At 45.5% G+C, this 26136-nt stretch overlaps 1 protein-coding gene across 1 annotated transcript; it reads right to left on the reverse strand.

Annotated features, from left to right (window-relative positions):
- Positions 1-2718: 2718 nt before the first annotated feature.
- On the reverse strand, positions 2719-25986 carry SLC25A30 (solute carrier family 25 member 30). The gene is made up of 10 exons (XM_040448485.1): positions 25868-25986; positions 19273-19394; positions 17383-17530; positions 13820-13914; positions 12281-12366; positions 9828-9923; positions 8845-8969; positions 8032-8170; positions 6333-6413; positions 2719-5389 (listed from the first exon to the last, which is right to left on the reverse strand). Exons 2-10 carry the CDS (start codon positions 19334-19336, stop codon positions 5348-5350), a joined length of 876 nt encoding a protein of 291 aa, XP_040304419.1. The 5' UTR covers positions 19337-19394; positions 25868-25986; the 3' UTR covers positions 2719-5347.
- Between the last annotated feature and the right edge of the window lie 150 nt (positions 25987-26136).

Below are 26136 nucleotides of genomic sequence, written 5' to 3' on the forward strand. Positions count from 1 at the left end.
CACCCACGAGGTACCCCAGATTTGGGGTTTAAGATTTTGTTTTAAACTACAAAATACAGCCTTTCGAAAAACCAATATAATACAATTACGTATAAGGAAAAGATTTCTAATTCTTTCTACCCCGTGATTGTCAAATTTTGTGTCAACTTGGCTAGGCTATGGTGTCGTCGTATGGCAAACACTAGATGTCGCTGCGAAGGTATTTTGTAGATGTGAATACAGGCCACAGTCAGTTTAAGATTACATTCCATAAAATGGTGGGCCCCATCCAATCAGTTAAAGGCTTCAAGAGGGAAAAACCGAGGATTTCTGAAGAAGGAATTCTGCTTCAAGACTGTAACAGAAATCCTGCCCGGGTTTTCGGTCTACTGGCCTGCCCTCCCACCTTGACAGATTTTAGACTTGCCAATTCCCCACAACTGCATGAGCCTATCTCTTAAAATAAATTATTTATGTACACACACACACACACACACACACACACACACACCTTATCGGTTCTGTTTCTCTGGAGAACTCTAATACATACTCTTTAAATCCATTCCCTACATACATAAGTTTGCTTTTCCCTAAGAAATGAGTTCATGGTATAAATAGGCATCTGCATCGTAATTTCTTCCTACTTAATAACAGATCATGGACATCCTTCCAAGTCAGCAGGCTGAGATCCAAGTCATTCTTCTCAAGAGCCACATAGTAAGCCATTACAAGGCTTATTATTTAAGCAGGGGCATATATACATATAGGAAGTGTCCAGGGTTTAGCTTTTCATTCCATTATTTGCATCAAGCTTTCAAGAAACCTATTTATACATACTGCCCTTGTCTTGTATTCCAATTTTGCTTCAGAATGGATCTAGTAATAATCTACCAAAAATTTAGCCTTAGATTTTCCCAGCTGCTAGTTTAGAAATATATACCCTGGATTAAAAGCCAAATGTGTCTTAATAGGTGCATGTGAGGGGTCTACTGTCCACAGACACTGGAGAAACACCAGCAGCCAGTGCTTCTCACTAACCTTCATATGAAGTTCAACCATGTACATCACTGAAACTCAGGTACAGAGAACTGAGAGAGGCGCCTGTCCGACTTTGGCTCAGGTCATGATCTCACGGTTCATGAGTTTGAGCCCTGCGCGTCGGGCTCTGGGCTGATAGCTCAGAGCCTGGAGCCAGCTTCGGATTCTGTGTCTCCCTCTGTCTGCCCCTCCGCTGCTTGCACTCTGTCTCTTGCACTGTCTCAAAAATAAATAAACGCTAAAAAAAAAAAATTTTTTTAAAAAGAGAACTGAGAAAGTTCCCTGTCTTCCACATTCTATTTTTTCACTAAACCATTATTTAATTCAAATGCTAATAAGACAAGCACCTAGAAAAAAAAATATATATATATATTTTTTATAATTTCATGGATGAGTTTGTTGTCGTTTTTTTTTTGCCGTTTATTTAGTTTTGAGGAAGAGAGAGAGAGACAGAGTGTGAGCAGGGGAGGAGCAGAGAGAGAGGGAGACACAGAATCCAAAGCAGGCTCCAGGCTCTGTGCTGTCAGCACAGAACCCACGAACCGCAAGATCATGACCTGAGCTGAAGTTGGACGCCCAACCGATTGAGCCACCCAGGCACCCCATGGATGAGTTTATTTTTTAATTTAATTTTTATTTTTGCTTAAGTAAGCTTTATGCCCAAGGTGGGGCCTGAACTCCCAACCCTGAGATAGTCGCTTGTTCCCCTGACTGATCCAGCCAGGCGCCCCCCAAATATTCTTTTTTTAATGTTTACTTATTTTGAGAGAGAGAGAGAGAGAGAGAGCACAAGTGGAGGGAAGGGCATAGAGAGAGGAGGGAGAGAATACCAAGCAGGCTCTACGCTGTTAGCACGGAGCCTGATGTGGAACTCAATCCCACGAACCATGAGATCATGACCTGAGTGGAAATCAAGAGTCGGATATTCAACCGACTGAGCCACCCAGGCACCCCCCACCCCGAAAATATTCTTAAGTGGAAAAATTAATGAACTAGGTTTGCACTTCATCCACTGGTTCTTCTATGCCAATCAGAGGTGACTCTGCCTGGTCCACAGTTAACCAAACATCCCAGCTCCTATCTCCAGCCAACACCAAACACAGGAGGGACTGACGGACCCTGAAAGTGCAGGGCATAGGTGATGTCATCACCCTGGTGTTCTCCATCTCCAGGCTACGTTCCCAAGCCAGTCCACAAATCACAGTCACCAGCCTCTAATGGATTACAGAGGTTTTCAAAGAGTGGGAGGTCACACAGGCGTCCAGGCAATTAAAAGGATTCTGGGTGGCTCAGGGGGTTAAGCGTCCAACCTTGATATCCGCTGAGGTTGGGATCTACAGATCGTGAGACCGAGCCCCACATCAGGCTCCTCACTGAGCATCCTCTCCATCCCTCTGCTGCTTGTGCTCTTTGTCAAGAATGAATGAATGAATGAATGAATGAAGAAAGAAAGGGAAAAAAAGAGAAAGGGAAAGAAAGAGAAAGAAAGAGGAAAAGAAAAGAAAAGAAAAGAAAAGAAAAGAAAAGAAAAGAAAAGAAAAGAAAAGAAAAGAAAAAAAGAACCCCAACAACTTCTCCTCGAGGAGAAATGTCTGCAGCCACTTTCACACGTGCCATTTCTACTCCAACCTTCGAGACCCTTTGGAGCTTATCTTTGTTTAAAGGTTTCTATTTACCAAAAAAAAAAAAAACCACAAATCATTTGGATTATTATGTATTAGTCCAGTTTATTAAATAATGAAACAAGGTTTATGCCACATATTCCAACAATGTTTAAATAAAGAGCCTGAAATATAAAGGCTTATGAAAATGTATAGTTTTTATATAATACATACTATTTCTAGCTCATGAATAAATATGAACAGGGGCCATTTTTAGATCACAGATCAGCAACATTTAGCATCAATGATTACACAAATCCACAAGCAAACAAAAAAAAAAATAATCCGTTATCTTCATTTTAGTTATAAAAGCTAAAAATCCTTTTGCCACATTTAAGCAATATCCAAGGAGGTGGGGGGACTTGTAGCCACACCCCTGAAAATAAGGGAACCGAGTCTTCAAGTCCCTAAGTTCTTTCTTGGTTAAGAGCGTGGCAACTGCGTGAACTCTTTCAAGAAACAGAAAAACCAAAACAGGTTAAGATCCTGTTCTGTATAATGTGTTTAATAAAGCTACACTGGAGAAATACTCTATTTTTGTCTCAAAAACGTGCTCAGGTGTTATGGTGAGGTTTGAGTTTCTTCTCATCCTGGTATGAACATATGCATAATTTGAATAAATTGACATAATGAATGTTGCAGGACGTTGACTCTCTCCGGTCTTCAAAAGGATTTGCTTCTACTGTTTTAGAAATTATATGTACACTTAAAAATATATGTTTTCTTCGTTAAAAAAAAAAAAAAAGTGACTCTTAAAAAGTAATCCTTTAAACTCACAGAACTCAAAAGTGAAAGCCTTTCCAGAGAAAGCCCTTACCACATCAATGGAATGTCTTGGTAAGAGGGAAGAAAATCTCCGTCTAAAGATACGGTTCAGTACCAGGAGTGGGAGCTGAGTGAGCTCAGCTCTGCAGAGTCCCATCCAGATTGGGCCAGGGGAGCCGGACTTTCAGCTACGACTTTAACCCGTTAGCCCCTACATGCCACGCCACCGCCTCTTCCTCTCTCTTTTTAACGACTTTGTCTCTGGTTTGGAACTGCAATTCTGCCACACAAAATGTTTCTCCAAGTAAACATTAATAAAGAAGGCAAAGTGGAAGGGACTGGCAGGAAAACTGCCCAGTCCATAAGAAAAACCGGGGTTCCTTCTTTTCTGCTTCAAGGGAGATGGCCGGACACACCAGGCACCTGCTGAGCACAAGCCCCCGCAGGAGGGTCTGCCCGGGAGCCCCAGTTAGTGTGTATTTAATGTTCTCAAAGGCTAGAACTGAAGGTACCCGAGTAAATATGTTCCCTGCCCTGGGGCAGCCCGCGAGAAGTGTATAAAGGTCTTAGGGCTCTCGGAGTCACTTTTTATTTTCAAAGGAACAAGATGAAGGAGAAAGAGAAGGGAGAATGATTTTTGTTGTCTTTAGAAAAAGAAAGGAAGACACTATGGACCTCTTTCAGAAACCAGAAAACAGGTGCGGCACTAAAGAAAGTGTTTTTTTAAAATGCCAAGCAAGTGTTTTCCATCCAAACCAATCAGGAAGCCCAAGACAGGAAGTATCTGAACAGACATCACCTGAACTGAAGGACAATCTGGGAAATCCGGAAAAATCAATTCTTCAATTCACTCGCAACATGTTGCTAAGGAAAACGTAATAAAACTGTAACTTACACTGTGCTCTTTCTTTTCCCAAGGACTCTAACAACAGGCTTTGTTGGGGGTTCCAGTGAGAACGACTCTCTTCTTTGCACCCAACTGTGGATGCTGGGATTCGAGCCAGGTGACAGCGTGACTGATGTAAACACACTGACCCCCAAGTCAAGTGATAGCCGCTACTATTTTCATTTGAGCCTCGACATCAGTAGATGTCATATCTCCATTTTACAGACTAGAAATAATAAAACTGGGCTAAAAATCAGAGCAAATTACCAACATTACCTGAGACCAAACCCACGCGGCTAAAAACCCCTCCCGTCAGCAGCAACCTTGCCAGGCTCAAAGCCAAGGTATCACACCATCATGGGTTTAGATATTAATACTTTGTAACAATTCCTCACAAAGGTCAAGCCTTCAAAGGCTTAAAATCACTTATTGTAAGTGAAAGATCCTGCCAAAATAGGAAATTATAAAGCAGTGCAATATTCCAGAGATCTATTTCCTGCACTGTTTACACCTGGAACTGAAAGGGCCAGGTCTCCACGCGTGAAATGTCTTCAGCCGACAAGAAGCAAACGTCCCCAGAAGTTCAGGAACAGTAATACCCTCTTGGAGGCTCCATTCCGTGGTTCCTGCGAGCTTCCCTAGAGCACTCAGCTATTCTCAGCTGTTCGCTGGAGGGCAACAGGTGCTACCGTCCCCTGGAGAAAACAATTCACAGTTCCTGATCTTCTTGCAAGTTTTCTTTAGCAAGGAACGCACTTTGCACGCCGTCTTTGATGTCCAAGGGCACTTCCGTGGTAAGGACCAGTGTTTGCATGTCAGTTTGTGGCATTAAACATTTGATGCAGAGCATCCATTGCCAACACACAGCAATGTGCACTAACCCCGTCTTCGGCTGTTGCTCAGGCACGCTTCAGAATCTGTGACGAGCCAAGCAGTGAGAAGCAGCGTGAAACACAGGAAGCTTGATTGTTTCGCAAGCAGGCGTTTTCAGAGCGCTGTCTCGTGCAGCCTGGACTTGTCACAAATCCAATTTCTTCAACTGCTCATAGGTCACAAAAAACTGCAGTTATTGGTTGAGGCTGACAACGAAAATGCCATCTGAACAACACTGACACATAAAAACAGACTCACAGCACATCTAACAAGTATGTCTGGGCAGACCACAGGCCATGCACGTGATTAAACACCCGGGATTCGATCCTTATCCGCCCCCAAAGGTCTTCCCATTAGCCTTCCCAAGGCCAGCCTGGAACAGAACAATCACAGCTTAGATAACATCAGGGCCCTAGCGTCTGCTCCAAGAGCCTCTTGGAAGATCACGTCCGCGCTGACCAGCTTTGGTGACTGCTGTGCGCAGACTTGCCCAAACAGTAAAATTCTATGTGAAAGTGAAAGACAGCAAGCCCTGGGACGCCCTCTCGAGGGTCACCACTAGGCAGGCCTTCAGCAGGGAGGGGCAGGTAAAGAGAAACAGAGATGGTGAAAACCACATTCCCTTCTATGTAATTCTGTAATTCTTTTCGTGTCTAATGAACGGCTACTTCTTTCCTGTCTCCCACTTTGGCATACAGGAAACACTGCTTATCAGCCCAACAATTCAGGAGCTAAGTCCTGTTTAACCTCAGGCGCTCTCTAAAATAAGCATTCTACAACAGCGCTGCCAGACCGCATCCTTCCCAACGGTGGCTAAGGATATAAAATCCTCGTCTCTCTCTCTCTCTGTAATCGTAAATATTCCCAGCTTCTAAAACAGTCTGAATAGAAGTTTGTATTGATATCATTACCTTTCAATAACACTATCACTATACCAAGATTCACTTGGCCCAGCACAGAGACTTTATACCTTCTAAGACAGAAAGCGAATAGTTATTTCTTAGAATCGGAGGAGCTCAAAAGAATACGAACCCACTTCTAAATTATCATTAATAACATGACAGTTTATACAAACAATATTCCTTTCGCTGCACCTTTTTTTCCAGACGTACTGCGACAGAAAAGGATACAATGATATTCCAAGGACCAAGTCTCAACCAATTCGGCCAAAACCCTTTATACAGAGCAAAAAACCCTTCATTCTTCCATGTCTGTTATAAGGGAAGGGGAGGAGGGAGAGACAAAAGTTAACATCTAACTTTCCAATCATGTCAAATGTGTTAATACTCAGTAGGCAGACTGAATGATCAACTTTTCTTAAAAATAAAATCCTGTTCGGGGTGCCTGGGTGGCGCAGTCGGTTAAGCGTCCGACTTCAGCCAGGTCACGATCTCGCAGTCCGTGAGTTTGAGCCCCGCGTCGGGCTCTGGGCTGATGGCTCGGAGCCTGGAGCCTGTTTCCGATTCTGTGTCTCCCTCTCTCTCTGCCCCTCCCCCGTTCATGCTCTGTCTCTCTCTGTCCCAAAAATAAATAAACGTTGAAAAAAAAATTAAAAAATAAAATAAAATAAAATCCTGTTCGAAAAGACTGCTTAAAAACTCAGTGCCCTCTGCCTCTTTTTCTTCTTTAAAGGCCTCTGCACGGGAGAAGACGTCCAACCAGCCCACGTCCAAGCAGACAAATGGCAGCGGAATGAATAAGAAGTGGGATTTAATGCCAATTAGAACCTCTCGCCTCCTTGCCACTCGGGCTCGCAAGTAGGTCGGAAATAAAGTGAAGCAATGGTGGTAAAGATGTCATTCAGAGCACCACTATTTCACGTCATTAGGTGAATAAAAACAAGTATCTCTGCGTCGGGAAGGCAGACTTGAAGTCTAGGACGGGCCAGCATCACGCCAGACAACAGGAACGGCCAAGCGGCCCCGAACCCCGGGCGGCCGGCAGTCCGGTCAGGGAGACAGACAGCTGCGAACCTCCCCCCTCTCAGGAACAGTAAGCCCCACTGTTTAAACCAAGAATTATTGTCAGAGTGATGTGTTCTTTCGAGAGATGTCTGAATGAAGGATATTCATTCCAGTCTGACTCACAGGGAGGGAGACACATTTTGGAAGGAGACACACAGATATCAGAAAGCATGGCTCTCTTCTCAGCCTGTACAGCAGAGCAGAGGTGTAAAGAAAATGAACTTTCATTTCTAAATATTCGTCTAGATTTTGTATGTATAAAAGTTAGCCCCCGTGTGACCCAAACTGGGTACCATCTCAGGGCTTCACAGAGCATCACTCATGGTAGTTATAATAACCCTCAAAGTTTAGTTACTTCTCAGGTTAAAATATATGCATACATGTATATGTGTGTGTGCATATATATATATATATATATGTATATATATATATGCACACACCCACACACACAGAGATATTCACACGCGTCTGGGGGGCAGTTTCAATGATTAAAAACAAACCACTAGAATGTTGAAGATTAAGTAAAATAAGCTTGCTTATTTCAACATCAGTGTCTTTCATCATTATGAATTATGCTAACAAGGTTTTACTACGTGAATCCAGGCACTGTGCTCTTTGGTAAGCATTCTCTCATTTTTACACTAACCCTGTGACACAGGTGCAATTACTGTCCCTCCTCACTAACGAGGAAACTGAGGTATAGAGTCTGTACATCAACCAAAGTCATACAATTACAAGGGACAAGGGTTTTGCTCTAAACCATTGTGGTTTTGACCATGCTAAGAAACTCTTCAGGGGGTAACATGGAGGCTAATGAGCTGTGACAGGACCCCGCAGCGCTGCACAGGTGACCGCGCCCTCTCACCTGGAACAAGCAGTCCAGGGTACCCTTGTAGCCCGAGCACCTGCCGTCTCGAAGGACTCTCTGATTCATCATACGTGTTCTCACAACATCCACAGGGTTTGAGGCCAGGGCCCCGGCCAGACCACAGGTGAAGCTTGAGCTATGAAAAAGATGCCAATGGAAAAGCAAAAGTTCACCGCCGAGCTGCCACCACCACTAAAGGCAAGAAACGGCATCCTCCCAGACTACGTTAACGTGACATGTGACAAGACGGTACGTTTCCAGGAAGACGCCCATCTCTAAAGCACGGCACAAACTTCTTAAATATAGCACTGATTATAAATTCCAGCCTCAACTAAGAATACCTGTGAGGTTCTGGAAGGTCAATCATAGACACATGAAGGAATGTCATGTGTTAATGAACTCTGGGGCAGAGCTTTTCACGTTGTACAGGTATATCAAATCATTATGTACACTTTGAATAGCTTACAATTTTGTCCGTTATACCTCAGAAAGCTAAAAACTGAAAATAATAGAAATACAAAGCCAAGTTAGAGAATGCTAATCATGATATTGCTCATGTAATAAAGTACACAATACTTTTGTAGACAGATTTGCATGTGACTAAAAAACGAGCTGTTGACAATGGTTACCCATGTAAACAGACAAGGACTTTCACTTTTTCCTGGTTCACTCCGGAACTATAATTTTCCAAATATGAGAATATAATACCTTTATAATATACCTTCTTTAAAATTTCTATAGATTTGTAGATTGCCACCCTGACCTCACGCATACCTAAAATATTATTTTTTTTGAAATATATAAACATACAGGAGGTGCGTATACACAGTGTCTCCCATCAGGCCCGAGAAAATCAGGTGCTTCTTGGCGAGGTCATAGACCGGGAGCTCCACACCGACGACGATGGCAGCCCTCTGCGCGGTAAGGGACACGCCCTGGGTAAGAAGACGAATAATCAAGACTCAGAGAGCTCTTCCCGGAGTAGGCCTTGCCCAAAAAATGTAGAGTGACAGAGGAGAAAAGACCAGAGGGTAAAGAAGTCAGAAGCTCACGTCCAGTTCCGATTCTGGCGCCAACCGTACGACCTTGGCCAGACGCTGGCCAGGACCAATCACCTCACAGAGGCTCTGGTTTCCTAGTACATACTGAGAAGACTGTCCTAGATGACCCTTACGGTCTATTCTGTGAACTGACAGGTCAAGAGAATACCAGGAAATGGCACTCCATACCAGCGCTTGCCTAGGAACGGTCTTCACTTAGGGACCAGGAAGACATACACATCACAAAATGCGGGGGCGCCCGGGTGGCTCGGTCGGTTAAGCGTCAGACTCTTGATTTTGGCTCAGGTCGGGATCTCACGGTTTGTGGAATCAAGCCCCACATGGGGCTCTGAGCTGAAAACACAGAGCCTGCTTGGGATTCTCCCTCCCTTCCCCCTCCCAAAATAATAAGTAAATGAACCTAAAACAAAAATAACCCAGCATTTAACTATAACCTAGAAAACCCTCCTCTATGAGAATCTTTTAAAGAAAAAGTAAACAACAAAGTGCTCAATCTTCTTCATAATTATACATAAATTATTCAAAAGGTATTTTAAAATATGACATATTCCTTATATTTCCACTTTCCAGATGAGGAAATTAAGGAAGAAAGTAACTTCAAGGGCAGACGTCACTTGTCTTCCCTTACTCCATTGCGCCTTTCAGATTAAATAAAATGATAGGAACAGAAAGAATAAATTCAAAGGGAAAAAGGGAAGAACTAAGGCAGCTGGCTCTGTTTTGCAGGCTTACCTTCCACAATCCTCTCGCTCCCTCCTGCTGGTAAATGTTAATGAAGTTGCCTATCATTCCCCCTTGAATGGTGCTGCTCTGGGCTTGCATCCGTATCTAGAGATTATTTTCAAGATTAACATGAGAAGGAAATAGCACATTTCTCCCCAATGTAGACTTCCGAATATCATTCGATCTGTTGTTTAATGACCATTAACAGAAAAGAATCATAGCATAAACACTGCCGTCATGCTAGCTTTAAATGACCTTTGCAGACGAAACATTTTTAAGGTTTGGTTCTTAGGCACTTTGGAATCAACAAAATGCATCCAGTAGAATCCAGAGCTCATTAAGTGTCCAAAAAACCTGATTTTTTTTAAAAAAGCCTTTTGAAAAGGAAAGGAAATGACATTATGTCCTTACAGGTTAATAAGTAGGAGAGAGAAGGTGATGGTAATACTAAGATTTCACATAATTAATAGGAGCATCTAGCACATTTCGCAGCATGAAGCATGGACAAGCAGATTTCTTAAATTAGTTACTTCAAGCCACTACTATTTCCAACCAGCTGAACCAAAAGGTATGCAGGCGAGCTGAGCACGGGATAACCACATGATGTCCGTCACACTCCGTTACACTTGAATGTACAAATACACTCGAGAACGGCTGTGGAATTCACATGACTGAGATGCCAACGTAAAAATAATGTTTGATGTAGCTCTCTGTATTTTTTTAGTGTTTACTTATTTTTGACAGAGAGAGAGAGAGAGAGAGAGAGAGAGAGAGAGAGAGACAGAGCATGAGCAGGGGAGGGGCAGAGAGGGAGACACAGAACCCGAAGCAGGCTCCAGGCTCCGAGCCATCAGCACAGAGCCCGACGCGGGGCTCGAACTCTCGGACTGTGAGATCATGACCTGAGTCCAAGTCGGACACTCAAGTGACTGAGCCACGCAGGCGCCCCAGCTCTCTGTATTTTTTTTTAATTAAAAGGGATTTCTATGGGGCGCCTGGGTGGCGCAGTCGGTTAAGCGTCCGACTTCAGCCAGGTCACGATCTCGCGGTCCGTGAGTTCGAGCCCCACGTCAGGCCCTGGGCTGATGGCTCGGAGCCTGGAGCCTGTTTCCGATTCTGTGTCTCCCTCTCTCTCTGCCCCTCCCCCGTTCATGCTCTGTCTCTCTCTGTCCCAAAAATAAATAAAAAACGTTGGAAAAAAAATTAAAAAAAAAAATTAAAAGGGATTTCTCACTAAAAATCGGTACCTTATTTTTATCGAGGGAGCAAAAACATTACCTCCGACTTCCAAAGAAAAGCTGTTACTGCCACGCAAAACACAGGAATGGCCTATCCCTAAGCCCAGCATATGTTTAAGATATTAAAGGGAGTATGGATATTTTTCTCCGCTTTTCCCCAACAAAGGGTAAAATCAAAGCAAAAGCACCTTCACGCATGCTGCACCCTGACCGTGCATAAGTGTAATGCCCTCAACACGCTGCTACATAAGGTTCTGACATCTGTCAGAATCCCCTAGTAGACTGAAGGCTCTGAGGGCAGGGTCCTTATCGTACCCATTTTTGGACTCTAAGCACGGAGTACGTCAATTGGCAGAAGGTAGAGGCATAGTGGATGCCGGTTAACTAACAGGAACAAAAAGGAGAGGAAGGGACAGAGACAAACATCTTAACAGGGACGAAAAAGCAACTCCTGCCTAATTTCTATTTTGTTTAATTAGTTTATTCCCTTGGGGCACCCGGGTGGCTCAGTCGGTTAAGCGTCCGACTTCGGCTCAGGTCATGATCTCGCGGTTCGTGAGTTCAAGCCCCGTGTCAAGCTCTGTGCTGACAGCTCAGAGCCTGGAGCCGGCTTCGGATTCTGTGTCTCCTTCTCTCCCCGCCCCTCCCCCACTCATACTCTGTCTTTCTCTCTCTCTCTCTCTCAAAAATAAACATTTAAAAAAATGTTCAATTAGCTTATTCCTTTGCCTTACTCCAGAAAGGATTTAAGGAGGCAGTTACCCTGTTATTATCAATAAGATCATCCACCTTACCACACTTATGTCTAACTGTAGTAAGGAAATATTTCCATCACTGTATCCTGAAATCAAGTTAGCAGATAACATCACGCGTTCAGAAATAGGTCATTAATGAGTAGACCTGTACAGAACTTGCAGCCTCTCGATTTTTTAATGAACCGATAAAACCAGGGAAGATTTTCAATGAAAAATGAAATTCACATGTATCCGAGCCTACATTTTTTTTTCTGCGTAGTCACCAAAGACCTTGTCTCCACAACGAGCTCTACTTTTGATGTCCGTACCAGTGGGAGATCCTCCCTCATGGGAGGGCCTTCATGGCACTCAAACTGCAAACATTTGTTTACAAAACTGTTACATTCGCAGACTTTCATTATCTGAATGTTGTTCCCAGTAAGAAAATGTGGGGGGAGTGTGACTATCAGATATGGATCGCACTGCTTACTTTCAAAACATCCGTTGGATTAGCGATGGTTGAGGATATGACTCCAGAGAGAATTCCACACACCACATTTATCAGTAGAGTTTCATCTATAAACAAGCACATATTATTCAACTTTTCATTATCAGTAACTCAAACATAGGTGCAAACTCATTGGCATACCTCTTGTGTATCTTAAGGGAATAATTAAATTTCTGCTTTATGAATCAAGCCATTTTTAAAATGTTAGCAATTCTGCTGGCTTATCAGGACTTTGCCTAGCAAAATCACTTGACATCTATTTGCTCTCGATTTGTTTTTGTTTTTGAAAAATATTTACTTATTTATTTAAGTGATCTCTACACCCAGTATGGGGCTCGAACTCATGACCCAGAGATCAAGAGTCGCACACTCTTCCGACTGAGCCAGCCAGGCGCCCGCCCCAAACTTACTTGACACCTAAAAAGGGACGTGAAGTATCATGCAAAGTGAGCAGCCATCTGCCAATTCACTTTTATGTGTAAATGCGTACCACTGTACTAAGATGAAGTATATCTCACAAGAGAACAAAAAAGATACACTCCGGGGCACCTGGGTGGCTCAATCAATTAAGCACCCGACTTCGGCTCAGGTCATGATCTCACGGCTCGTGAGTTCGAGCCCCGCGTCGGGCTCTGTGCGGACAGCTCGGAGCCTGGAGCCTCTTTCGGATTCTGTCTCCCTCTCTCTCTGCCCCTCCACCACTTGCACTCTGTCTGTCTCTCTCTCTCAAATATAAATACGCATTAAAAATCTTTAAATAAAATAACATAAAAGTAAATTTAAAAAAAAGATACAGTCCTATGAGATAACCATGAAGATAAAGTTTTAAAGCACACCATATATATTTAATTTGAAGTGTACTAAAGTGCTAAAGCATCTCAGCCCCTGCTGACCACTCTCACGCAACAGTCAGCTGGCGCTCAAGAATTCAGTTCTTAATACTATGAAAGGTATTCACTGCTTTCCTGAAAAAAATCCTGATTTTAGAAAATTTTAAGTGGGCTAGAACTATAACAACATATCCTCTAGTCTAGGAGTTCTGGAGATGAGATAACTAAAATATTTGTAGAGATTGCTCCTTTTAACTGCTGTTCCCCTTAATTCAGCCAAGAACTGACTTGCTTTGGGGTACCTGGGTGGCTCGGTCGCTTAAGCGTCCAACTTTGGTTCAGGTCCTGACCTCACGGTTCGTGAGTTCAAGCCCCGCATCAGGCTCTGCGCTGAACAGCTCAGAGCCTGGAACCTGCTTCAGATTCTGTGTCTCCCTCTCTCTTCCCCTTCCCCTGCTTGCGTGTGTGCATGTGTGCACACACTTGCGCTCTCCCTCTGTCAAAAATAAATAAACATTAAGAAAAAAAAAAGAACTGACTTACCTTAAGCGCGGTTCATTCAGACTTTATACCCAGAGTTCTCTTCAGCAGTAAAGTCACGATTAGGCTCAAGAAAATCTGGTCTTGACTAAAAAAGTCACACAACCAACCCACCTCCTGTCCACAAGGAGAGAAAAGATTCTTCACTCACCTTCTGGGTGTTCAACAAACAGTCGCTTCAAGCTCTGGTAAGTGCCTATCTTGATGGTGCCATAGGAAGCCTGGCGTAACATCGCAGGGGCAATCCTGTCAAACCAATGGACAAGAGCCCAAGAAATTCTAAAAACCAGGCACCTGGGTGGCTCAGTTGTTAAGCTCCTGACTTCGGTATACGGCATGATCTCAGTTCATGAGTTCGAGTCCCCCATCTGATGAGCTCAAAACCCCACTTTGGGTGAGCCCTGTTTCTCTCCCTCCCTGCCACTCTCTCTCTCTCTCTCTCTGCCTCTCACTCACTTGTGCCCTCTCAAAAAAAAAAAAAAAAAAAAAGAAAAGAAATTCTAAAAAGCACTTTAAATCCTCTAGAAGACACACACACAGATAGTGGCCTTCCATAATCAATCTACGCTCAAGCCGATTTCTCGAAATTCAAAATCTAACAAAAATATAGTGGGGTTCCGTAAAATGTGTGCAAATTAATAGTTCACTAAGTGAAAGTTCAGCCCCCTGTAGTTATCCTTAATGAAAATGTAAGTGAACACGGAGTTCTATTCAAATGAAAGGGCTGTCCTTTCTCGGGACAAAGCGCCTCGAGAAATCTGCCCTCGGCAAGCATCTATCACTCTTCAGCTGCGGCTCTAGAGTTCAATTCTCACCTCCTCGGAGGCCCTGCCCCAGTTATTTCCTCTCCCTCTCTTGGCCATCCTGAGCCCAGAACCACCCTGGGGCAGTTATCTGCCCCAGCTGATCCTCCTCGTCCCTCTCCCCTCGACATCAAAACTCCCCTCACCAAGGTGACCAACTGACATCGCTGTCACTGCATCAAATGATGTGTTTCACTTAGTATCTTACATAACCTCTCCGCGGTACTTGCTGCCGTCCGCCCTTTGTCCTCCGTGCTGCGGTCTCCTCCCTGAGCTCCGTTACATCCCCCTCTCCCGTTTCTTCCCTTTTCTCTACAGCCTCCCTACCTCTGTTTCCTGGGGTGTTCTGGGGAACTCTGTCCTAGGCTCTCTCTTCTCTCCCCGCTCCACGCGCTCCCCGGGTGAGCTCGTCTACTCCCATGGCTTCTACCACTGTCCAAGACTGACGACTCCGAAATTCCTGCTTCCTGCATCGATCCAACGATGCATTTCCAACTGCCTCGTAGATGTCTCAATTCGCATGTCCCACACCCACCCCCAGATCCAGTGTCCCACACAGAGCTAAGTGTCCTCCCGCCCCAACCAATCGGCTCTCCTCTTTGTTTCCTGACCCAGAAAATGGAACCTCCATCAACACCTTGGCTGAAAACCAGAAATCAAGACATTAGCCTTGTCCCCTGCTTCCTCCACACCCCCTCGTCTATTAGGGCACGTATCAGGTCAACCCTATGCCCTAAACAAGCTCTCTTCTTTCTCTCTGTCCCCAAGACAGTCCCTCTGTTCAGAAAATCGTTGTCTCTGCTTCCTGCACGACAGCCTTTTTCCAGCGTTGTCAGTTCTCATTCTTTCTCCCTACGGCAGCCTGGCTTCTTTTTACCACCGAAACCCTATCATGTCAGTCCCCCTACTGAAAACCCCCCAGCACCTTCTGCCCGCCACAGGCACAGCAAACTCAAGCGCTTATGGGCACCGAGCGGGCTGGGTCTCATGCACCCTCGCACGTCCTGCGAGCGGCACAGGTTTCGGTAAACCAGAGAAGGCACCCTCGACGCCTGTGGCCGTTATCCTAAGTGAATGGACACGTGCCCAGATGTTGACTTTTCTCAAGAAAATGGACTCCCCGGTTTCCACGTGCAATTTCTCATAGTTTAAAATATCAGCTCGAGTGAGAAACAAAAACCTTGACTGGTAGGTAGGAGGGCTGTGAGGCACCCATTTGGGACCTGTGGTGTGCTAGAGGAAATCAGGATGCTTAGCGTGTCCTGAGGCCGTCCGTGTCCTGACCCCTTATTACGGCTCCAACTCCAGCTCTTGCTACTCAACAACTCCAGCACTATACCTACGCCGAATTACTCGCATGTCATTACTAGAATGTACCACGCTTTCTTGTGCGTACCGCTGACTTTGTATAAACACAGTCCCCCCTCCTTTTTGTTTTGTAAGTAGGCTCCACGGCTACTTAAAAGCCCCAGTGTGGGGCTTGAACTCACAACCCTGAGATCAAGACCTGAGCTAAGATCAAGAGTCAGCTGCTTAACCAACTGAGCCACCCAGGCTCCCCAGTACAGTTCCCTTCTAACTTCGCCTGGCGAACGTACTCTTCTTGACCCTTCAAGCTCAGACCCAGCACCCCTGGGGTCAAGCAGCCTTCCTGAAGCCCACCCCCTCCCCTGCCCCCACAGTCTGGGCTCGATGCCCGGCCTCTACCAGGCTCTAGTACTCGTTATCAGACTCCACTGTAATCCCGTTGACACACCTACAGCCCCCCACTAACCGACAGCCCCTTCGTGCCTGTGTGTTGCTGCTGACCCCATTTGTCCCCCGGATCCAGCCTCACCCTTCTCTGTGATGCTCTGCGCCCTGAGAGGGTGGTGCCCACGGGTCACGTCACTCAGGCTCCCCTGCCAGCTGACTTCAGGGGGGATTCCACCAGTAGATGATGCGAGGGAGGGAGGAGGGGGAAGAGGTATTCTCTCCCTGGCCACTCCCAAAGCATCCCTCAACAACTTCTGTTTGCTCCTTCCAGCCGCCAGCCCTACCAGGCTGTTAACACCATTCCTGTCCTTGTCCCTCTGGGCCTAGGGTTGGTAACAATTTCTCACTTTGCTAGTTTCTAGGTGCCTCAATATCCTTTCTTTGTTCCCTTAACCCGTAAGTAGCCCCTTCATTAAAGTCTCCCCGTAGAGGGGCGCCTGGGTGGCTCAGTCGGTTAAGCGCTGACTTCGGCTCAGGTCACGATCTCACGGTACATGAGTTCGGGCCCCACGTCAGGCTCTGGGCTAACAGCTCAGCGCCTGGAGCCTGCCTCAGATTCTGTGTCTCCCTCTCTCTCTGCCCCTCCCCTGCTCGCACTCTGTGTGTGTCTCTCTCTCAAAAATAAAATAAACATTAAAAAATTTTTGAAGTCCCCTCATAGAAACCACCCAAGTGAATTCTGTTTCCTGCAGGGACCCGGGCTCCCATAGGCACCTGTCTCACTCGCTTTCCCAGCCCACACCTTCAGCACACTGTTCACTAAATGCTGAATGACAGAAAAGTGGTTCACGACACTTACCCACGGAGACTATTCTATCGTTTTCACTATAGCAAAAACCTTGGTAATTCAGAATAGCCAAGGGGAAGGGTTTTCAGAGTGACATGGTGAATTATGGAATGTTTTGTGGCAACAAATGTAAATTTTGCATGATTAGCTGTATTTGAATACAATAAAAAAAAATACTTCCAACACAATGTTCGCTACATAAAAGGTATGTAGAAAATAAGGTTGAAATGAAAAATGAAAAATCTACCAAGCTACTTGCTCTTTTCAAATACACTTCAAATGTCTACTTTTTCTCTATGAAGTCTTCAATTTCAGTTGATTCATTTAACAGGTCAATAGTCCAATATAAACGCACAAAGGTCTACTTACCCTGAATACAGGGCTCTCAGCCCTTCTTCTCTGCCTATCCGCACTAAGGCGTGCAACATTCCTCGATACCGGATTTCTCTAAAGTTTGCGTCATTTGTCTGGCCTTGAATCTGGAGCCGTGTCTTGGTTAAATCAATTGGAAAAGTACCTTAAAGTTTTTAAAAAAAGAAATATTTCACTTGATAAAAAGAAATTCCACCAAATAAAGAATACATGGTGATATATTCCTGAGAAAATATTTCGACTGCAATGTAAACTAAGAAACAGAATTAAGAAATGGCAGATACTTTGCAATCTTTTCTCTATTAAAAAAAAAATTAGAGGGGTGCCTGGTGGCTCAGTTGGCTAAGCATCCAACTCTTGGTTTTTTTTTTTTCATTTTTTTTAATGTTTTATTTATTCTTGAGAAAGAGAGAGACACAGAGCATGAGTGAGGGAGGGGCAGAGAGAGAGGGAGATACAGAATCCAAAGCAGGTTCCAGGCTCTGAGCTGTCAGCACTGAGCCCGACGCGGGGCTCAAACTCACAAGCAGTGAGATCATGACCTGAGCTGAAGTCGGACACTTAACCAACGGAGCCACCCAGGCACCCCAAGCATCCAACTCTTGATTTTGGCTCAGGTCATGATCTCACGCTTCGTGAGATAAAGCCCCGCGTCTGCGTTGGGCTCTACGACAGTGTGGGTCCTGCTTAGGATTCTCTCCCTCTCTCTCTCCCTCTCTCTCTCTCTCTCTCTCTCTCTCTCCCCCCCAACCTCCGACCCCCTCCCTGGCTCACACACACACACTCTCTCAAAATAAACATTGTTTAAAAATTAGGAACCAAAAGATTAAAAATACACCAAAAAGTGCATAAACGTATTTTCCTTTCTTTACATTTTTATTTGGTTCCCATCTTATTCTACATAGGATTTGAGCGGCTGCATCGCTGTAAAAAAAAAAAAAAAAAGGTACAGGGAATGATTTACACCAACAGGAAATCCATTTTAAAATATGTTACCATCTTTTGCATGTGTGAAGGCTAAAATCAGGTCCAATATGAAAGAGGAGGGTAAGCTCATTTGCTAAAGGAGTTTCTCACTCTGTGTTCTGCAGTCTAGAAGTAAATCTGTGAACACAGGTACAGATGTTAAACACGGCTCCCAACAGGCAGTCTACCCGAATTCTGAACACTGTCGGTAAACTCGATTCGCTGTGGAACGGAGAGCCCACCCCACAGGGAACCAAGTGGGTGGCTGGTTAACGCGCCTTAACCCCTCAGCCCCGGGCCTCACCGGCTCCCCAGGGGCAGCCTCTGTCCCAGGACGGCAGCGCCCGGGCCCTGGAAGCAAATGACGCGTCCAGCCCAGCACCTGGCATTCGGCAGCTGCACAATCGGTTTCCGGTGAAGCAATTCCGACAGGGAACAGACAGCGATCAATGGGGTCTGATGTGGAACTGCACTGGAAGAGGAAGCCACCAGTACAACGTGGACCGTGTGCGTAATTACGGACTGACTGCACAATGACAGTCAGATCTGGCCCCTGCGGCCTCCTGTGCCAACGGTGGCCAAGTGGCGAAAAGCACAGGAAAACAGGGACAGAGGGACCCTCGGAATGCCTGATAAAACTCGTTTGATTACCAGGTTCCACTTTCTCCACACCGAACTTTGGCCCCTAAACTGCTGGGAGCCAAAATGACTGTTTGTCTGAAAAAAAACATACCAAAAGGAGGGTGTTTTGAAATCAGAGATTAATGTGTCATATTCTCGCATTCTGTGTGTCACCTCCAATCTCATCAAACACCAGAGAGCGACCTTAACTTTTAATTGGCATCACGTGCCGCATGTGATCGACCCCCCCCCCCCAAAACGCCATCCAGGTGGGGGGGAGGGGGTGGAGGGGCACCTTACCACATTCGGCCGTGATGGAGGCCAGCCCTCCGTACACGAAGGGCTTCCAGTTGAGGGCCGACATCCTCGCCACGGTCCCTTCTCCTTTGGTTAGAGGAACATAGCCTCCCACAGGGCTTCTCCTGGACACAAAGGGGAGGCATTTCAAAGTCGTGACTTCCCGCACAAGCAGTTTCCCCTTTACGCTTGTGTTCCATTTGGAGAGCATCGCAGACGAATGCCCTCCGCGCCTCCCCCCAGACCCCACTTCCCGAGGGGGGCTCACCTGCATAAAGCCAGGCCCAGCTCGCTACTAAACCGCATTTCATCCCGTTCAGACCTTAAGTAACGCAACAGGCTGGGAAGCTGAGATGGGGTATGTACTGAGCACAACGGAGGCTATTTTCTGGGCTGTCCATTTTATCTAACATCTATTCACGTTCACGCAACAAATATTTGTTATTTGTTTGCCCCTGTCTCAGTGAGTCCCTCGGGTGCACCGAAAAAACGTTGCAACCCGGTGTCCTAAGCTGAAGTGACAATTACTGAAAAGGACCAAAATATATTTCTAGTTCACACTCTGTAAATGTTGGTGTTCTTCTCTTAACCGCATCGTATTAATAGCTGGGAGGCAGCTCGGTATGAAGGAAAAAGGCGGACTCCGGGGTCAGAGCCACACCGCTTCCTTCCTGAGGAAGCTCCCGTTCATCTCTAGGTTTTTTTCTCCATCAATATCATCACCATCGAGGCAGCCAACACAACCAATTGGGGTTGGAGCCCATACTTTTATTTGCTAAACTAAATAAAATGCCAAGCTGTTAATCCTATTATGGAGATTAAATATGTATTTTTAAACTAGCACAGAAAAGACACTCAAAAAATGCTGCCTTCCCTCTTCCTGTCACTTAGAAGGTGCTCACACACTGTGAAATATATTTACATGCCTGCCATGCCAGGTCCCCCACATTCATGACACATTCTGCAATTTTAGGCACTTTCAGTTGGTAAATCTGGCCTCATGTCCATTAACAGGAGAAACATGCAAACACACTTTTGTGTATATAATATTAACCATAATTATTCTGGGTTTAAAACAAAATTTCGGGGGCGCCTGGATGGCTCAGTGGGTTAAGCGTCTGACTTCGGCTTAGGTCATAATCTCACAGTTCATGAGTTCGAGCCCCCCATCGGGCTCTGTGCTGACAGCTCAGAGTGTGGAGCTTGCTTCAGATTCTGTGTGTCTCTCTCTGTCCCTTCCCCACTCGTGCTCTCTGTCTCTCTCAAAAACAAACATAAAAAAAATTTCTTAAATAAAATCAAATTCCTAATTTATTATAGTCATTATTGGTAAGAGATACACCCAGTGTCTGTAATCTGCATGTTTTAGGAGTTTCTCAAGACTACATTTCTCAAGAAAAGTCACCATTGCCAAAAACGTCAGTTAACAACAAGGCCAGGGGGCTTGCTTAAACTAAGAAAAAAACACAAGGAACCCAAAGGAGACTGTAAATGGATCTACCTACGGCTATTCTCATTCATGGACATTAACCGAATTCAGACTGGCTACAAGTGAGTAAGATAAAAGGCTAAGAAAGGAACCTGAAAATCATCATTTGCTTTATGTGTTTCAGGATCAAGAACAAACTGTGCCCCCCAACACTCTTCTCAGCCCCTTATTATCCTCAAAAACATTTAGTAATATCTGCACTTGATCTTAGCCAAAAGGCCGAGAAGCGATAATATCTGAATGTAACTAATTCTTCGTCTTACTAAATTCACAATTAATACCGTAGGTTAAATAAACTGTCAGAACATATTAATAATAAATCCAATAATTCATTAACTGTCCAGTAGTACCTTCCTTAATCCATTCTTGGATTCTCCTGAATTCAAGTTAAAAAAAAAAAAAAAGCAATAGGGGCGCCTGGATGACTCAGTTGGTTAAGTGCCGGACTTGATTTCAGCTCAGGTCATTAATATCACCGTTCCTGAGTTCGAACACCACACAGCCCTCCATGTTGACAGCGCAGAGCCTGCTTGGGATTCTCTCTCTCTCTCTCTCTCTCTCTCTGCCCCTCGACATTCTGTCTCACTCTCTCACACTAAACTTAAAAAAACAACAACAAAGCAATAACTACATAACAGTGATGTGTGGAAATGCTGTAACTTTAGAAAAGTGGCTGATATAAATGATTTCAGTGGATCCCCCAACAAGTTTGGGACAGGAGGACAGGAAAACAGACTAGGAAACGGAGTCCCAGCAAGGTGCCTTGTCCAAGGCCACATGGCTGATGGGGCAGAAATGGGGCTCCAACCCAAGTGTTCTGATTCCAAGTACAGCATTCTTTCTGCTACCACCTGAGGCTGTATCCAATCATAAAGGAGTGATGGTGTTTTAATTAAGGAGAAAATATTATTAGGCAGCTTCAAAAAGGTACTATTGCAGAGAAAGACAGATACCATATGTTTTCACTCATATGTGGATCCTGAGAAACTCAACAGAAGACCAGGGGGGAGGGAAATGGGGGGGAGGAAAGTTACAGAGAGGGAAGGAGGCAAACCATAAGAGACTCTTAAATACTAAGAACAAACTGAGGGTTGATGGGGGGGGAAGTGGGTGAAGAGGGCACCTGTTGGGATGAGCACTGGGTGTTGCATGGAAACCAATTTGACAATAAATTTCATATAAAAAAATAAAGTACAATATCTTTATTGTTATTATTTAAAAAAACAAAAAAACAAAAAGGTACTATTGATAAGGTGCATCCTATAAGCAACAAAAATGTGTTTAAGATAAAGGTATTAAGAGGATATAATATTCAGAAGGTAGATAATCAATATAAACAGTAGCAATTTATTTTTCCAACAAAAGGTATATGAAGTCAGTGTTGAAACACTTGGGGGGGGTGGGTAGTTTTTTACAGAGGTGAAATTCACATACTCATTTTAGTGAGCAATTCAGCGGCACCTCATACATTCAGGATGTTGTACAACCACCACCTTTATCTAGTTCGAAAATATCGCATCACCAGTCCCCCCTCCCTCTGGCTTTTACTTTCTTGGACGTGACACTATATATGCATTAAGTATCTGTGTGGAACATACGGCTCCTTATTAGGAGTTCCTAACCTGACTGCAGAGTTTCCTAAAAGTATATACACTAGGGCCCTACCTACTGAATGAAGATCTCGGGGACATTGCGAGCATCTGTGTTGTTACTGAAAATCAGCCAGTTAAATACATGGCAGCCAATTCACACCTTGGAATACTTACTACTTAAATTCCCATTTTAAATAGTTAATGCTCAGAGATGATGTTACAGGTGATCCTTCTTTTTATTCATCTTATTTAGTACTGATTTTTTTCCTACACACGTATGTGTGTGTGTCTTTATATATACAGACACACACACGCACACAAGCCATCCTCCAAAATGTTAGCAGAACTTTATGGGAAAGGGAATTATAACTGATCTCTAACTTAAAGACAAACACAACATTTTTTTTTAAAGACTATTTTGTCATATGACCTCATGCCATCTCACTGAGTCACTTTGCGTTTTCCTGCCTCACCTTGTTTGTTTTACTAGTTTAGTTTTAATGGCTACTTTTGGCTACTTTTTCTTCCATCGGTGTTTTTAATTAGATCAAAACCCAAAAAAGCTCTGGATTATACTCATATGCAAGTACCCCAGTAGAGCTCCAAACCATTGTGGAATTGCCTCCCCCTGGGTTTCAATCAAGTGGATGGAGCACGCACCCATTTGGTCCTATTCCTGTGAACCACCACCATAAACTGATCTTCCACAAATGCCCATCCATTCCTGTACTCCTGGTTACACTGTAAGAAAGTACTTTCTATTCAATTCCAATTTTTAAAAGTTAGCAAGAAGAGGGTAAAAATTACCTTTGGGCTCTTCTCTTTTCCTTTCTGAACGCTAGGACTAGATTCCGGATCAGTTAAGCTTACTGCCCACCTTCCCAGGTTAATGCTTACTGTGTCAAAGAAAGAATATGTTGACTTAAACAGCAACCAGAGAGTATCAGCAGTCGGTCAAACACCCGAACAAAAAAGGTTCTAGCTAAGACTGGAATGGAAGACGTTATGTCCCCAAAAGCCATGCTGGCCACAGCCAGCTGAGATGGGGCGTCAGCTATCCCAAGCTGCAATCTTTGGTAAGCTAAATCATTTCTTTGTTCTGGAGCTCTCTTTGTCCTAGCACAATTTGGGGGGGGGGGGGGGGGGGGGCGCGGAATCCCAACTCTACCCAAGTCCCAACACTGACAGGCCAGCACAGTCAGGCAGACTGATGTGTCCTTAGCAGTCTAGTGTCTGGGCAACATCTTGGCCTGAGATCCAGGGAAGGAGTCACAGCTTTGCAAAAACTCCAGTGCCAGATAAAGGTGCTTGGGAATCACTTCCCACTCTGCACTCCTCTTCTAGGCCATACCCTCTGGCCAGACCAAACCCAGTGACCACTTCTCTGCTGCCTTATACACACAATACTAACAGCAACAGCCTTCATTATCAAATATCTGATATGACAGGCATTGCTGTACGTTTTCCACATAAAGGATTTTATTTCATCCTTACAAGCCTATGAAGTAGGTATCCTTATCCACATTGCACAACTGAGGAAAGACCACCTCAGAGAGGAAGAGTGACTTTCCCTAGTCGCACAGCTACAAAGTACACAAACTAAGGTCTCCCTGAAGGAACACGTGATCTGTACAAAGCCAGACACTATTTTTCCAAAGTCCGTTAAAAAATATTTGGGGGTGGGGCACCTGGGTGGCTCAGTTAAGCGTAGGACTTTGGCTCAGGTCATGATCTCACAGCTCATGAGTTCGAGCCCCTCATCCGGCTCTGTGTGGACAGCTCAGAGCCTGGAGCCTGCTTTGGATTCTGTGTCTCTGGCTCCCTCTCTGCCCCTCCCCCGCTTATGCTCTGTTTCTGTCTCTCAAAAATAAATAAACCTTAAAATATATATATATGTATATATATATATATATTAGGAGGTGGGAGGGTAGGAAATTCTGCACGTTCTGAATAAACGTGTAATTTTTCTGCAAAGGAAATACAAACTTCCCATCTATTTTTTTTTCAACGTTTTTTATTTATTTTTGGGACAGAGAGAGACAGAGCATGAACGGGGGAGGGGCAGAGAGAGAGGGAGACACAGAATCGGAAACAGGCTCCAGGCTCTGAGCCATCAGCCCAGAGCCCGATGCGGGGCTCGAACTCACGGACCGCGAGATCATGACCTGGCTGAAGTCGGACGCTTAACCGACTGCGCCACCCAGGCGCCCCTACCATCTATTTTTTTAAGTGTTAACTTGAGTAAAAATGTCTATACAAATAAAGGATTCTAAAGGCTTCTCCCTCCACTTAAGATATGTACTAAGTTACCATATCCCCTCTCCTCTGTTTTCTCTTAGTACTTATTTTCTCCTTACCTCATTTGCACAGCTGCAAAGAGAGGTAAAATACGGTACGGTAATTGCTGCTGGAACTTTTGAAAGCTTTCCAAGTTCCTGTTATATAATTAATTCTGGGTAAGTTCTTTCAAATTTACGTGTGTTCCCTTTTCAGTCTACAGTCTGAAACTGGAATCACGGTCTCTAAAATGATCCCTCTTAAATCTTTATTCCCCATATGTCTGCCTTTCATTGGACTTTCCCTATTTCCAACTGCCTTTAAAGGTACAGTATGCAAAATAAGCTCATCACAGACCTATGCAACGTGAAATTGAAAAGGCATCTTAGAAGTCATACCTCATGTCACATGAATTAACTGAGCCCACAAACACAAAACTTGGTAGCGGCAGAGCCAAGACCAGATTCATTCCTTTCAACTTTTTTCACTACAACAGGAGGACAAATCGACCCCTGCAGGGCAGTCCCGACATTGTTCTGCTATTCTTGCGCAGGAGCGACAATGCTGAACCCTGCAAACGCTTTACATCAAGTTACTTACACCTAGAAAGGCGCTACAGTGCAGCGCTACATGAACCTTCCAAGCTAATGAACTACCCCCGTCCCTCCAAAGGTGAGCCAACCTGGCGTGTCCGGGAGCAATTCAGAGTACAGCGAGCGTGCCCTCTCCCAGAGTAGGAAGCTCGCTGGCGCCCGGGCTGCACACTCTGAATGAACCCGAGTGGGAGGGATGAAGAGACAGGAGAAACGTACCGCGGGGGCCAGGGCACACACGCCGAGGTCCCGCATGGGCCTCACACTTGGGATCTGGGACGCTGGGGCAGGAGTCATCCCACGCCCCCAAGCGATGAGGCCCGGGAGCCGGCGCCCCTGCCGGAAGAGCGGGACCAAGCCCCGGAACCTCGCGCCCCGGGCAGCCGGGCCCCGCACGCAAACCAGGGAGCAGCGGCAGCCCCCGAGCACGCCCGGCCGCGTCGGCGCTCTCAGGGACCGCAGTCCGACCGCAGTCCCAGTCCCGGCCGAGGCCGACCGGAGGGGCAGCACCGCCCGCGGCGGGGCAAGGAGTCCCGGGCCGGCTGGTCGCGGACACCGTGGCGAAAGAGAGTCGGGCGGGCGGAGGAGCGAGCCGGAGCAGATGCGGAGCGGCCATCGCGGCCGCGGCCCGGTGGTCAGGCACTTACCCGGCGCCGGTGGCTCCGCAAGTCCTCCTACCCACGCTCAGCTGCGACCAGAGCCGGCCAGCACCGAAGCGGGAGAACACGCTGCAGCGCAGCGAGGGCAGCACCGCCGCTTGCGTCCGGCCCCGCCCACCCCGCCCTCGCGGCCCCGCCCCCCGCCGCGGCTCCCATTGGCCGCTCCGGCCGCGGCCACGCCCACGGCAGCGGGCGACTGGCTGGCCGCGGAGGCACCTAGATATTGAGTAGCCGGCTCCCCACCGACAAGGGTGGTA

The sequence above is a fragment of the Herpailurus yagouaroundi genome, unplaced genomic scaffold (genome assembly GCF_014898765.1).
Source record: "Herpailurus yagouaroundi ecotype Mexico unplaced genomic scaffold, PumYag 197, whole genome shotgun sequence".
NCBI classification, from domain to species: Eukaryota; Metazoa; Chordata; class Mammalia; order Carnivora; family Felidae; genus Herpailurus; species Herpailurus yagouaroundi.

Coding starts and splice junctions, on each gene's coding strand:
- SLC25A30 (XM_040448485.1), bottom strand. CDS start 19,336: ATGTCGGCCCTCAACTGGAAGCCCTTCGTGTACGGAGGGCTGGCCTCC. Junction 9,924..12,280: donor ATCCAACGGATGTTTTGAAA/GTAAGCAGTGCG, acceptor AATAATCTCTAG/ATACGGATGCAAGCCCAGAG. Junction 6,414..8,031: donor CCCTGGACTGCTTGTTCCAG/GTGAGAGGGCGC, acceptor CCCTTATAACAG/ACATGGAAGAATGAAGGGTT.